At 32.0% G+C, this 16,058-nt stretch overlaps 1 protein-coding gene across 1 annotated transcript; it reads right to left on the reverse strand.

The window, feature by feature from the left end:
* Window positions 1–791: 791 nt before the first annotated feature.
* On the reverse strand, window positions 792–1,933 carry LOC125068954 (MATH and LRR domain-containing protein PFE0570w-like). Its single transcript, XM_047678360.1, has 3 exons — window positions 1,689–1,933; window positions 1,344–1,610; window positions 792–1,272 (listed from the first exon to the last, which is right to left on the reverse strand). Exons 1-3 carry the CDS (start codon window positions 1,928–1,930, stop codon window positions 792–794), a joined length of 990 nt encoding a protein of 329 aa, XP_047534316.1. The 5' UTR covers window positions 1,931–1,933.
* Between the last annotated feature and the right edge of the window lie 14,125 nt (window positions 1,934–16,058).

Below are 16,058 nucleotides of genomic sequence, written 5' to 3' on the forward strand. Positions count from 1 at the left end.
TTATTAAGCTATTTAGTTAAATTGAAATACGTTTAAGCTACGGTTAATTTTTAAAATACCTACTTTTAATTAGACGCCCGAAATATTTAGGGTGTATGAATTTATTTTTATTAAATATTCATTTATTTCCAGATTATATTTTTGAGACGTTCATTTTAATAGTACTTTACTTATTAACCCTTAAAAAGAACTTGCTTATTAATTAATATGTATGGGTGTCTGTTAAAAAATATTTTTCGTAAAATCTGCCAACTGAAAATATTATATATTTTACCTGTAACCTTTTTTTTCTTTGTAAAAGTTACGCAAAAACTATTTTTAAAATTTCATACGAACATAGATAGACGGAGTTAGGTCACATTTTGCACTACACAAAAAAAAGGCAAAGATTGACAACGTGAAACTGATTGTTTACGATCTGAATTATACACTAGTACTGAAAAAACTATTAAAATCAAAATCTTTCGGAGAAGGTTTTAGTATATAGTATTATTATCTAAGTAGCTGTATTTTGTCACTTAAAATTAGAGTATTGGAGAGCATGTGAATTTATCTATTTTAAAATTATCATTACGAATATACACACACTAATGATGTACACTACAGATTTTCATATCACGATAAATTTGACACAAGTGCTGAAAACGTTTATAATTAACAAGTCCTTTAGTAAATAAATTTAATTTATCTTTAATAGTAAAATAAATAGTAACTACTATAAAATAATGTACACCTAGTAACAATAAAAATATTACTTATAAAGTATACAAATTATCCAGACAATAATTTAATTAATTAATTTTATTTTTCGAAATTGAATTGTTTCTTTTCCATTTTTTACTATTGACATAATTTATATCTTCGTTATCTAAATTTGTATTTTGATTTTTTAACTGAAAACTATTCGGTTGTTCAGTGCTGTCGGGCTCAGCTTCCTCGAAATGTTTTTGCTGATAATATTGTCTGCTATTATGTATTCCGCTATTTGCAGTATTTCTCAAATTATTCAAGAAATCATTTGTGTCGAATAAGTATCTTTGCTTACAAGCCGGACATAAGCCTTCTATATTAGATCTCTTATTGATTTTAATGGATTTTCGTTTTCCATTTATTACCTTGTTTATATTATTATTGAGATCAGCTTCAGATGGTTTCGTTAAATTTTTCTTTTCATTGTGAAAGCTAAATAATTTTCTTTTTTTATTTTTCTTACCCTTTGTAGTTGAAGCTTTGTCACGGGAAAAAAACGGGAATTTCATATTCTTCAATGCACTAAAAATATTAAATATCGTTATTGTAAATAAAATCTAATTGATAATTCAATTCATGTACTTTCGACTTACCATTTCTTTTCAATGTGTCTATTCTTAATATTGTTGTCAAACAAATCATCAGAATTTTTGTTTTCATTGGTCTTTAGAACACGTTCACCGTTAATTTTTTCAACGGGTCGAGATTTTCTGTTTAAGTATTTAGGAATACGCCTGTTAGTCTGAATATTCATTTCAGGAATATTATCAGAGTCTAAGCCTTGGTAATCTTGTGATGGAATACTTTCAATTTCCACGTTCATAATTGAACCATCGTCGCCATTATTTAATACTGGTATTCTAAAATTACTAAAGTTATTATTTATCTTAATAAATATATCATTAACAAATTAATATTAATTCAAGAGATGCGTGTACCTGTTTTCAGAACCTTGATTACCCTCAAAAGAATTGTCATCACGATTTTGAATGAAACTGGCCACGTCAATAAGATCCATGGATTCCTTGTCGTCGAAAGTGTTATAATTTTCACGTTTCCTATTAATTTTTCCTCTTTTATAACAACTTCTAAGATGTCTCTTACCTGGTCTTAGAAATTCCTCTTCCGATAAAGATAAACTCAATAATAAACTTACAAAATAAATAAATCGTAACATCATTGTGGGACGTTTATATTTCAAAATTTGACATTTCAATGTCAAACTGATACGTTTATTTTTATGAAGTAGATATTTGAATAAAACTTCTTTTTAATAAATAAGAATCTGAATGTATTAAATGTAACTTATAGATTTATAGTAAATAGTAGTAGTAATCTATAGATTTTGTCGATTTGAGTGTAATTGAAAAACATAAATATTCATATGTTATATACATTTGTATATTTGAGACTAAAATATTTTTTGTACTTAACGTAGACAGAATTGACATCATTATCAACATCAAAACGTAATCTTGTGATGTTTAACGTTGCATAGTAATTATTTACAGATTATTATATATATGTGTATATTACGTATTATTTATTTATAGCACTACCAACAAAAGTTATATTAGACATTACATTAGCAGCCTGTAAATTTCCTCTCCCTTTGAGGAGAAGGTTTGGAGCATATGAGCATGCTGCTCCAATGCGGGTTGGTGGAATACACATGTGGCAGAATTTGGTTGAAATTAGACACATGCAGGTTTCTTCACGATGTTTTCCTTCACCGCCGAGCACGAGATGTACTATAAACGGATATCAACCGTTAAGATGTACGCTTTTTATCCACTGGGCCATCTCGGCTCACTGGGCCATCTCGGCTCTACAAAAGTTACAATACATTCATAACACATAAGTTCATTGCACTTTTATATACAGATAGTTATGGTTATACCATTACAAATTTAAAAAGGTTTTACTATTGCCACGTTTGTCATAATAACAATTAAAATAGTAATATTATATTTCTTATCGTAGTTTGCAAGGATCCTTGTTTCCATAACCGGTAGTCATCGCCGGAGAGTTAATGGTGTGTTCATCACAAATCTTTGTAATTTATGGAGGATGTCTGTTCCATCTATTTAATGTCATATTGTATAGGGAACGGCTATGTAATCAGTAACCGATTGGTGTTTATTGGAATACGATAAATATAGTAAAATATGAAACCTTATTTCATTAGTAAATCACATATTATTTTTATATTTACTTGGTGGTAGGGCTTTGTGCAAGCCCGTCTGGGTAGGTACCACCCACTCATCAGATATTGTACCGCCAAATAACAGTACTCTGTATTGTTGTGTTCCGGTCAGAAGGGTGAGTGAGCCAGTGTAATCACAGGCACAAGGGACATAACATCTTAGTTCCCAAGGTTGGTGGCATGATGTATGTTTTTAAGACATTTTCTGCCTCGCACAACAACTTTGTAGACCCAGCTTTCGCCGGCGCTTTTTCCGAACTGATACGACTTGGAAACCTTCAAGAAAGAGCGTACTTATTACTTAAAGGTCGGCAACGCACCTGCAAGCCCCCTGGATTTGCAGATGTCCGTGGGCGGTGGTAGTCACTGTCCATCAGGTGAGCCTCCTGTTCGTTTGCCACCTAAAATATTAAAAAACTATATGTTTAATTTACGCGCCACGGACACATAAGGAGGCATAGAATAAAGACGGAGACATGATAGCATAGGATCTATTTTGACCTCCAAGGTACGCTAATCGATGTCCCACATGTAAGATTTAGACTCACCTACTTGAATAAAGAAAAATGTACAAACAAAATGGTCGACAGAAATGTTGGAAGATGACCGCAAACCAGGCGGCCTAGAATGCATCAGAATTGCAAGAGACCGAGATAGGTGGAACTCTTTGACGCCTTTATCGAAGGACAAGGTTTTGTTGTAAAAACCGATTTGTAGTAAATGTAAATATCCACGTATTATAAATACACGAATATTTACATGTACATAAATATCCTACTCAATTCAGTATTGCTGATTCTATAGAGTATCCAAAATGCTCTTTTAGTACCTTCAAGGGATAAAATAACTGAGATCCTACGCAGCTCTTTGACAATGTATGGCATTCCTAATTCCTTTGATATTACGGATGCCCATGAGCAGATGAGGTAATTTAGCATCCAAGATTGAAAGGGTCTAGGTTCTCGTATGACGCCTTTTTGTATATGAAAGCTTTTGAAAAGGGATCTTAAGGTATATCTCACGGAGTTTAATCTAATTTTCGCAAAAGAAATAAAAGTTTATTTGATTCATTGATTCAACGACAAAAATATGTTTTTTTATTTTTCTTATTTGGAATTAACATTGTTATTTCGGCTTATAGACAGGATACAGGATGTCCTGCTGTTGAAATGAGGGTAAGATATTGAATCAGTCAGTTCAAAGCTGGATTTGCAAGCTTCTTTGAAGTTTGTTTTCATGAATTTGTGTTTATAACTCATCTCGTTATTGACGGAAAGATAAAACTATCAAGAAATATGCGTCGAATTCACAATACAACTCGTATTGGTGCGTGGTGGAATATGCTCCTTATCTTCTTCCATTTACAGGCATTTTTACTTACGACTTATTAAAAATAACATATTATAAAAGGTGACAGTCTCCTTGAATTATCTGATTGACAATAAGGTTTAGAAGTAGTTACCCATGTACTCATATTAAAGCATAATAAGACTAAAATTTATCTTAATGACGAAACAGTACATCAATCAAAGAGTTTCGGGACCGTAATTATTAGGCGAGGGAAATTGCGTGAGCCTATAGTCATTTAGTAAAACCTATCTCTTATCTTAATTGCCACCCATTGCGTGGCCATATTTATATATGTCATATAATTTGGGATCATTTATGAATGTCCTAATAGTTCTGTGACAAATATAATAGTTTATTTATACGACGTTATTTTATACGTTCTTTGAAAACTTTGCTGATTCTGATTTGATTTATTTAATATTATAATTACAATATAGTTATAGAAATACTGAGCCTAATAAACTAAGGGATTAATTGATTGTTTATCTCAATGGCTTTGTGTTATTGATGTCAGAAAATCTAGACAAATAATTAAAATCTATTTTAAAATGTCGATGGTTTTTAATTTTCTAACTGCACCACGATACTACAGTGATATTTTTTTTTAATTTTACTGATCTCTAGAGGCAGGAGACATAACATACATACATATATAATTGTATTTAATTAACATGAATGTATTCTTAGATGTTGAAAAAGAGTAACTACTGAGCTTCTTGCCGGTTGTTCTCGGTAGAATCTCATTCCGAAACGGTGGTAGCTTTACTTTAAATAGTTTGTTAAATGATGATTCAAAAGTGCTTGTAAAAGCCTACTTGAATAAAGTATATTTTGATTTGATTTGATACAAGACTACATAGTAAGTACCTTTAGTCAAACAAGAACATGTTTTTGTAAAATTATAATCACGTTTAATTAAATATAAATCAAAATAAATATTTTATTAAACACTAGCTGGTGCCCGCGACTCCGTTCATATGATTTTAAGCCTCAAAAGTAGGAGTATTATATGGTTGACATATGTGTATCTTTGAGTCTGTCGTGGCATTGTAGTATTTTGTCGTCTAACTATTTAGTATTAAAAATGCGTAATGTTTATTACCCGATATTACACGTAGTGCTGTCGGGCATTAAAGCATAGATTTTTTTGCAGTTGCGAACACGCGACAGAGCCACATAGAGCTAGTCGTATGCACTGGACTCGCTTAAAAGTAAACGTTTTTTTTTGGAATGTGAAGAAAACGAAGTATAAACATAAAATCATGCGCCGTATCCATTTATATTTTTATAGTATATTTATTTTCAAGTGCCAAGGGATGTAACACCACTAGAATTCTTTAAAACGTTTTTAACCTTATCGACCCTAGTTCCATAACATCTCGATTTTAATAAAACAAACGCTATATGTTACCCCAAGGTTATTACAGTATACATCAGTGAAAACTACATCCAAATCGGTTTAGCCGATTCTGAGATTAGCGATAACAAATGAATATCTTCTATGTACAGATTTCGGTCAGTTACGACTTTATTTTATGTATAGATTAGACGACAAAAGTTGATTATAAACTTATTATCGTCCAACTTGTGGAGAGAAATAGTTAGAAGGGTCAACACAGAAACGGACCGTAAAGTAAGTTGTTAGAGTCGGCTCCGGAGGCTCGTTCTCTACGTGTTTATTTGCAATTCGTGTCTTATTAAATACCCCTTTATATGTGACGGGTACGACTGCTTATTTACCGTAAATTGAATATAATAATATTAATAATTGCCTGATACTTTTATTATTAGACAATTCATAATAACGTTATTTATCCTATCGTATTTTCGTAATTTTTTTCTTAATATTTCAACAAAGTCATAATGTAAGAAAAAATACGTAAGTACCTATATAAAATCATTTTTCGTTAATAGCCAAACACGACATTAATTTTAGACAAAATATTATTGTCCCCGGATTAAGCCTGTGGTTTAAATACGCTTTTTTATTTACAATAGAATCTTATCCAAGCTGATTAATTATTATTATTAGTAACTTATTGAAAATTGTATAAATTTTTAATCCTTCGAACCTTCCATGAAAGTTACTATAAAACAGAAATAAAACTTTTAATTATCGTCGATATCATCAAGTTTTAGTTATATCGTGTCGTAGTCGTATCGGTTCTCTAAAAGTACCCGTGTATTATTAAGCTTAGCGGAGACGTTATTTTTGTTATATTGACACAGCGCACAAATCTCTTGTGGTAATTGCTTCAATAATAGTTCATCCGACTTGTCCCTTATGATCGAGAAATGACTTAGTAATTATCGTATGTTTATTTGAGATAAATATTACTTGGAACGATAAACTATGATTGTTAAGGACGAAATTTATCATGGTAGCGACAGCAAAAACAATCAAATATTGTACGTTTTTCCGGCTTCTTTTTATTCTGTTGATATCAATGATTAGTTCATTATTATAGTTGGACGATTTATAAGCGTCCTTATGAATTTCAAGAGCTTTATTATATTTTTTGTTGTCTCTATTTTTGTACTATTTGTGGCTGAGTGTTTACCTGTTGGTTTTCTTTCGCCAGCTACTTTTACATCTGGATAATATTGAATGTTCGAATCAGTGGAATTTTTTCTTTGGTCTATCAATCAATGTATGATGTACCAATAGGACTGGGTCAATCACTCTTCTAAGTGAAACTCGGTATTCAAATAATGTTGTAGTTTGACGATAGAACACTTATCTATCCAGAGAAGTGGCTGGTGCCTCGAATTGCAAAACGCCAACGCTAGATTATTTATTGCCAACAAAAATAAAAATAAAATAGGAAGATTACAATTTATTGCACTTACCTACTTACGTGCTAATTTCGCCTTTATTTATAGGTAATTACGGTTTGATATAACATCGTAGTTACAATTTACTTTTATAAAATTATATTTTAAACTAATAATAAATATGATATAAAAATAATTATTATTTAAATTAATAAATACGTTTATATACGCTAATTAAAACATATTTCGAACGTGTAATTTTAACGAACATTAGTATGTAAGGGAGCCGTTAATTTGATAGCGACATTTAATTTATACGGATTGTATTCTCCTTAATTAAATTACATAGTGATGTAACAACAGTGTTGTCTCCGAGTTACAATTACCTACAGTATTGGATGTCAGGCTTAGTGCAGTCTAGTCCGGGTCTTAAACTAATTACTTGCAATGTTTTAGTGTCAAACGTGTAGTACGTCTGGCTTACAACTTTTAACAACATTTTTGTTACTACTATTGCTTTGCTCGTTACAATTTATAAAAAAAAAGTTTTGTTTGTTTTTTTTTTTTATACTTTGAAAATTATATTCTAAAGTAAAATACAGTATTGCTTTGGGCACTCAACTTAAGAATTTTGCTGGGTTGGAGCTGTTGGAGGTTTTACTGTTTTGTGGAGGGATCGCTGCTTCTTCAACTACGGCTCTGCTACCACCGCCGCCGCTGCTGCTGCTGCCGTTGATTACCGCTTTGTGCTTCTGTTCTTGCGTTGAAACAACAATTTCATTTAATTTCTGGACGCTGCGTTCAGGATTTGAACTATCTTTATCATTTATTTTTAACTTAATTTAAAATTTAAAACGCACGTCATCTCATACCATTTCATTGAGTTCATTTTCTTAATTCATGATTATTTAAATGCTTTATTAAAATCAAACTACTTAGGAAAAACGGTTTTTATACATTCCTCTGTGTATTGATTCTATACTTAGTTAGTACCTTTCATAACCAGATGAAGAACGGCCCACCGATTTGAGAGGTCTAGTTAATCTAGAAAGTTCTTTTTGTCCTTTCATCCCGTGACAATTAGGAGATATGATGCTAAGCAATAAAAATACAATTTAGAAAGCAGTTAAATAAAATACATTACAATACACACACATATGTGATATCTACCTATGCGAATATTTTTAAGTTTAATTAACGAACTCGTAAATCGACACAGAACACGACGGTGAAATAAATAGAGAGATTTCAATACAATCAGAATGTTAAAAATACAAGTGTTACCAGTAATTCGAATCTGTGAATTGTTCCAGATATTGTAATATTACAAAAGGCATTTTTAAAATTTACTCGGGAAGGGAAATCGTAAATTGTATCAAGTGATTTATTCTTCTGCTGTGCCAGAAGCTGATACTTGCCATCAGGTGACCCATTTGTACGTCTGCTTCTCTAGGAAATAAATTCACTTTTATATAAAGCGCTCTTGGCCTTTATAATAACAATGATATTCATATGAACCATTTATTTATATGTTTATAATTTGTAGGTATATATATATTCAGTTTAGTTTTTTTTTCATTGAAAATGAAATCAGATAAAAAAAAATATTAGAGGCATTTAAATTTAATTTAAATCTGCTAATGTTCAGTCAGCATCATAGTAAACAAAGTAATATATGATTTGGGAAAAATTGAGTTTTAAATTAATAAATTTTAGACGATTTTGATTATCTGAATATTATTGATGACTTTAGATGTGTCTATGACCTTAATATAATATGATGCTGACTGTTCCAGTAATGATTCTGCCGATAAGTATAAAATATTATATTTTCACAATAATATTAATAATGACAAATTATTTTGAGTCAAAAGTGACATTCAAGTGCCAAAATGTCATTATAAGCTGTTGCTTACGTCAGCTATAATGCCTTTAACCTCCACTTTTTTCGTAATGATTCGTCACATTCTGTAAAATAGAAACAATTTATAACAATATAAATAAATCAATATACGTATAAGGTTTATTTTTTGAAAGCATGCATGAGTTATGTGTCCTTGTCGGTCCATCTACATCAATGTGGGGATATCGCCCCAAAAATAAATGTTCATATAGTATGTCTACGGAAGGAGCCCTTCGTTGGAATTTTATGCGAGTCTTTGGCATTATCGACGAACATATACACGCTCCAGCGGTTTTCTCGTCGACCATGTTCTATGGCGAGACGATACCTCGCTGGTCTGATTTGATATTAAGTTTTTGTATTAAATTCTGGTACCGATCGCAAGAGTTTGAAACAATTTTATGAAATACTACTAAAATATTAAAATTAGATCAAATTTAATAAATTCCATGCTGTACAGGTCCATATTGATCTATATGAATTTAAGGTACTTAATTGGATAAGGATTAATGCTGTACTTAAAATCGCTTCGAAAATAAGCCATTATTTCTCGTAAAAAGTAAAGGATAAACATTGATTTTTATGGATTATCCCATATACCATTAGTGACTTTTTTGAAGATCTTTTTAAGGTGTACAATACTGTAGTATATTATGTTGCTTTATCTATATATTTATAGGGTTGAGCCGGCATTTGCAATGTATAATATAAATTAATATAAATACTAAATACTAATAAAATATTAATAAATATGGCATATTATTATGTACATGTTTAGATAGATTGTTACTGATAATAATAGATTTGGACTTAGAGATGTTTGACTTACATGCACATTATTGATGAAGAGGAATATCTACGGAGTATCAGGTTTCTTCAATTATATCATTCTCAACCGGACTGATATCTTGGGCGGAGTGCATTCAAATAAATAAACTCTTAAGTTTAATAAGTTAGATCAGATTATCTAAACAAGGTAGCCATTATTTCGATTTTACTATAAACACACTAAAAGTGTTCGTAAATAAAGTTTTAGTTGAGACATAAAACCGCAAGCCAAGTGTACTGAAAAAACGTAAAATATATTTTTAAACAACTTCAAAAAAGTTTACCATTTCACCCGTACTTTTGATATTATATGTCCACGATTGGATATAGTTTTTGTTTTTTAATACACATTTATTCAGTAGAGATTCTAGTGTATAATTTATTAGAATCTAATGAAGATCTTCGTAGACAAAAGACCATTCTCTTGTAGAAGAAAAATTAAAAGAATAAAATATTATTTTCCGCTTTTCGAGATTTTTAGCACAATTTCCCTATTAAAAATTCTAATAAGCTATTTTAATTTTCAAACACAAGTAAACTGCTATTATACCCTGTTCAAGTTAGCTTGATCTTTTTGACAGATGGGCTAGTGATGAGAAACAGAAAATATAACATATACAGAAATGAAATGCGTAATTCAAATTAAATTCAATTTTTTTTTAACTTATTTTTCTAAAAAGAGCTATACCAACTTAAGAGATCCCAACCACTATCCAAAGAGACCCCAACCAAAAGGACCCCCGTTTGTAGCAATAACTTAACAATTATCTTTAATAAGGATTTTTGTAATCGATATTTGTAGCAGTTACTGCCTGTTATTCGCGTCCCTACCGTCCGACCGATGTAAAATTGTACAAGCGTCTATTATTTTCAGTGTTTCTATTTAAATTTTACTTTGAAGCAATAATATATAATAGAAAAAGTCCAAAAATTTTCTTTAGGAACTTTTGTATTATATTTATTTTTTATAATATTTTTACAATTTTTAAAATCATTAAATTAAGAAAATAATATGTTCGTCATTGCAAAGTTATGTCGATCAGAAAAATTTACATATGTCAAAGAGATCAAGCTAACTTGTACAGGGTATAAGCCTTTACATCCACTAAAAATTCATAACGTTTCAATCATTTGTTTCATGATATTATCATATGACCCTCGTCGAGTTAATGTAAGATATTTTTTTCATTATTCAAGCCCATTATGCGCGACAATGGGAAGTTAAGTTCTCTTTTATAAAACTTATTCAAACATTCCTTTATATTTTTCCTTGTGCCAGAAAATATAACAATAAATAAAAATCTCATCTCCTAAATATTTTTTCCGCGTACAAACTTGGTATACCGACTTGAAAACAGTCCAAAGTTACGAGTTTGAAAAAATCCTTTAAAAGCCTTTAAGAGGTACGGCCTTCAGGTAGTTAATTCAGAAAGGCCGCGTGTCGAACTCCGAGACTATTTACATCAGGTGAAACTCAAATACTAACTAAACTTGCCTCTTTACTGGAACCCAACTATTTATTTTCGAAATTTGAGTAACTCTCATTTCTGAGCCAAACATATCTTTATGATACAAAAACTGTAAGAGATATTAAACATTCCTTCCATCACCTACGCGCAACCAATCTTGGTAGCTAATATATTATGTCCCTCGTGCCTGCAGTTACACTGGCTCACTCACCCTCCAAATCAAAATACAACATGGTCCCTGTAGTAAATGTCACTAATAATATATAATACAAGGAATGAAGAGAGAAACCAAAATAGTCCAGTGGGTTTAAGGTTAGGCAAACTCTATGTTCTGTTCGCCATACGTAGAAGGAAAATATGCGATAATATCTGCATATGTAGATAAAATTGGTCCATATTGATTCCCTAACCTAACCTAACCCTATCTTTTAAGATATTTGAGATGATTGCCGCAATCAGCAAGGTTTTTCCCTCATAATAAATGAAGGGTCCTCTGTCGAGTTTGTGACGACGATGCAATTTCATAGTAGGGGCTGGAGAGTTTCAAAACGTCCTCCAAATTTGCAGAAACGTCTTTCTGGATTGCAACTCAAACAATTTCTCATTTTGCGTTTCGGTTTTTAGATTCATTTCCATTCGAAAACTCTTCGAACGTGTCTTGACTCTCATTAACAGTTATATTTTTAAATTTGTGCTGCATTAAAATTCCGAATACTGACATGCATTAATAGGAATAAGAAAAGTACTTAGATCAAAACAAATATTGCAGACATAAAAAATTACAAGAGTATTTGTGCGAAAAAATCCTAAAATATTCCGTATGACAATAAAACAGAAACAAATGAAGAAACACAATAAATATTATGACAATATTAATGAATTTGAATCTCATTTAATGAACATATTATCCAATAATAAATAGGTTTACGAGTATCAAGTCCACAAGACATAGGCCTCTCCCTAAATGAATCTATGCTCCCGATTCTTTGCCTTCCACATCCAGTCGCTCTTCCCTACTTCATCAGATCATCAGTCAAAGTAACTGGCGGACGGCCCGCACTTCTTTTACCAAACTGTGTCCATTCTAGGAGGCTTTACTTCAGGTAAATATGTATGAATGCTAATTAAAGACGATACAAAAGTGTAGAGTTCACATTTGTAGATTTCCATACAAGATGTATAAATAAAAAAAAAGTCAATATGCTCACTGTGAATAATGTTTGACAATTTGGTATTTATGATAAAATAATGAAGGCTCATCATGTTGAGATCTTTCATCACAGAGTAAAGAGGTTATTATTACCAACTACATATTCTGTTACCAATAATTTTAATGATTGTCGAACGCTGACGTAATACTCCCGTGATATCAATTATCAGAACAACTCCGATATATTCCTTGCTCAATTGAGTAATATTAAATTGAGTTATATGAACCGTGCTTTCAGTGCCGATACAACGAAAACCATGAACATGAACAAATTTTAGATAATTTTATATATATGTATATAAATATTGCTACTACTAGTAGCTACCTCTTTGGTCTTGGGGCTAGTTTAAAGGTCTGGAAACCCTGAGGTTCTGGTTTCATATCTCACTTACTGATAGGAATTTCTGAAAGGCCGTCTATATAGATAACCCTTTCATGAAATATTGTACCACCAAACAACAATATTCAATATTTTTGTTTTCTGGTTTAAGTTAAGGATCTTAGTTTCCAAGGTTGTTAGCCCATTTGGCCGTCCGTGTAAAAATAATATTTAAAAAAATTGCAGCCCGTAGTTTAGTCGTTGGCAGAGATGACGCTTCTGTGCCTCGAATAGAACTCTCTGCAGTAGTATCGCGGATTGAAGTTCCATTAGATTATGTGGAATACATAAGGGATTAGGAGGATACATATGGTAATTGAAAGTGTAGTCGCCTATTCTACAGAGATTGGTCAGCGATTATCATCAATATTGTTATAACTTCCTTTGCACACGAGATATATATTTTTTTGTCAAACTTTATATAACCGTTGCGCTCTAATTCAATTTTACTTACAACGCGCTACCTATATTGTTTTGGCAACACTTAACTTGGAAATAGTTCCATCATTAATTAACTATTGAATAATTCGCACTACTATTTCGCTGAATTCATCGACAAAATTGATTCTCGATATTCAAGACCTTTTCGATAGGCATAACACTTTTAATCCGGTCAAGTTAGCCGGAAAACTAGCATAAATTTGTCCGTAACTATGCACGGGAATTTATGCCGTTATACGAATTAATGTCTATTTTGACTGGACTATTTGTTTTCATCATTAAGTTAAAACCTATGAGCAGAAATTTTATTTTATAATTTCTAATTTAAAAAAAAAACAAACTTGTGAGTCTCGGGACGCTCGACAGAAGTGATAACGTAAAATGTCCGAAATACGGCTAACGCTGTATGTGAGAGAGAGAGAAGCCTGCCTACCGCTACCCTATGCGTAAGATAAAAGGAAGCCAAACAGACTGTTTACAATAAAAAAATTGAGGATGAATGCGAGAGGTCGGCTGGGCATAACTCTTTTTGCCTTACATGAAATGAATTGAAAAAACTTCGTTCCAAAAACCTTCGGGGTCGAAGATGTTATCACCCTCGTGCCTGTTACCTAGACACACAGACCCTTCAAACTATAACACATCGATTGTAGATTATGTGATAAGTTGATGGGATAGGCTTGCAAGAAGCTCTAACATCAAATGTAGGTTTGCTTAAAAAATTAAAATTTATCCTTGTCCGGAATTATAAATAGGTGACTAATACTTACTCAGATATGTGGTAGCTGTTGGTAGCTGTTCTTTGCCCATGGAGGTCTTAGCTTATCATTAATATTCTTACGTCAAATTTATATCAAAGTAGGAAAGATAAATATATCCAACTATTCTATTCGCAGGAAAAATAAATCTGCACAATTTTCTCATCGCACGAATTTCGAACTACAGTAGTTTTCACTTTAAATTTACAGATTTATTGTTCGCACCAAACAAAGATGACGTCCTCATCCATCCGTAACCTGTCGTGTAAAATATTGAAATCGCGATGAGATTTTGATAAAAGGATCCGACTTTAATAATACCTATTCCCACTTTGTGGCTCTGGCTTATTTGAATTTGTAAGGCTCAAAAGATGGAACGGCGTCAGTTCCGCGAGTGCTGCGGAAAATTGCTGAATGATAGTATTGTATTGATCATAGCGCGATCGTTCAAGAATGAAATGGGTCGAGTTAACTGACTGACTGTGAATTCTCTTTGTTATAGCTGTCTCGATTGATCGCACAGGTGTCGCAACTGCATTTACATTCGTGACGTGGCCTGCACGTTGCTTGGTTCCGTATAAATATTCAATTTTAAGCTATATAACAGGCGATTCGAACTCAATATTATACAAATTGTAAAAACTGTTGTAATTTTGAAATGAAAACTTTCCTATTACTGATAAAATATTTTTCTTTAAATATATTCGGAGTACAAGTCTAAAAGCGAAAAATATATTCCTATAAAGTACATCATTATTATTTTTTTATCTTTCTTCTTAAGAAATTATAAGTATAAGCTAAATATTTATACACAAAAATTTATGTATATAATGACGACCTCCGTGGTCGAGTAGTGTGTACACCGGTTTTCATGGGTACGCCACTCTGAGGTCCCGAGTTCGAGTTCGATTCCCGGCCGAGTCGATGTAGAAAAAAGTTTATTAGTTTTCTATGTTGTTTTGGGTCTGGGTGTCTGTGGTACCGTCGTTACTTCTGATTTCCATAACACAAGTGCTTTAGCTACTTACATTGGGATCAGAGTAATGTATGTGATGTTGTCCAATATTTATTTATTTATTTATTTATAAAAAAAAAATGTCGAAAAATTTTATCACAAGTGTCACCAGATATTTATTGGAAGTAACTTAGGACTATATTAATAAATAAAAATGAAAGTTTAATATATACGTTCCTAAGCTATTACTCCGATTGTGATGAAACTTTGGCGAGGTATTCTAAGCCAGCTAAGGTTCTAGATAAAAAAAAAATACAAGATATATACATTGTATTCTAAGTATGTCCTTCAAAATAAACATTTTATGTTGTCCCTTATACCATTAGTGCGACATCGCCTTGCAACATTGAATCATAATAATGATATACATGCAATATTTAAACAGCTTAGCAAATAGACATTCTTATGGCTAACAAGCAATTTGTACCAGACAACCGACGACGAGAAAAATTGCAACATAAGGATGCTGAGAAGAGTATAACCAAAAAATGATATCGTACATACATTAACAGCCTGTAAATTTCCCACTGCTGGGCTAAGGTCTCCTCTCCCTTGAGGAGAAGGTTTGAAGCATATTCCACCACGCTGCTCCAATGCGGGTTGGTGGAATACACATGTGGCAGAATTTCGTTGAAATTAGACACATGCAAGTTTCCTCACGATGTTTTCCGTCACCGCCGAGCACGAGATGAATTATAAACACAAATTAAGCACATGAAAATTCAGTGGTGCCTGGGTTTGATTCCGAAACTGTCGGTTAAGATGCCCGCGTTCTAACCACTGGGCCATCTTGGCTCTTATCGATATCGATATCGTATAATATATATAATAAATATAGTCATATATATAACATGACATTTATATACTCAATCAGTTTATATATATTATCCAGATGAAGTGAGTAGGGTCGTAGCTAAATAGTTTTGAGATCGAGATTGTGAGATTGTTGAATGATTTCGTCTCGGTCAATAGTC

This window comes from Vanessa atalanta, chromosome 14, assembly GCF_905147765.1.
Source record: "Vanessa atalanta chromosome 14, ilVanAtal1.2, whole genome shotgun sequence".
NCBI classification, from domain to species: Eukaryota; Metazoa; Arthropoda; class Insecta; order Lepidoptera; family Nymphalidae; genus Vanessa; species Vanessa atalanta.

Excerpts from the sequence above, each read along its gene's own strand:
- LOC125068954 (XM_047678360.1), bottom strand. The coding sequence starts at position 1,930 with ATGATGTTACGATTTATTTATTTTGTAAGTTTATTATTGAGTTTATCT. Across the intron at positions 1,611-1,688 it reads AATCAAGGTTCTGAAAACAG|AATACCAGTATTAAATAATG; the intron begins GTACACGCATCT and ends TAGTAATTTTAG. Across the intron at positions 1,273-1,343 it reads AGACACATTGAAAAGAAATG|TGCATTGAAGAATATGAAAT; the intron begins GTAAGTCGAAAG and ends TAATATTTTTAG.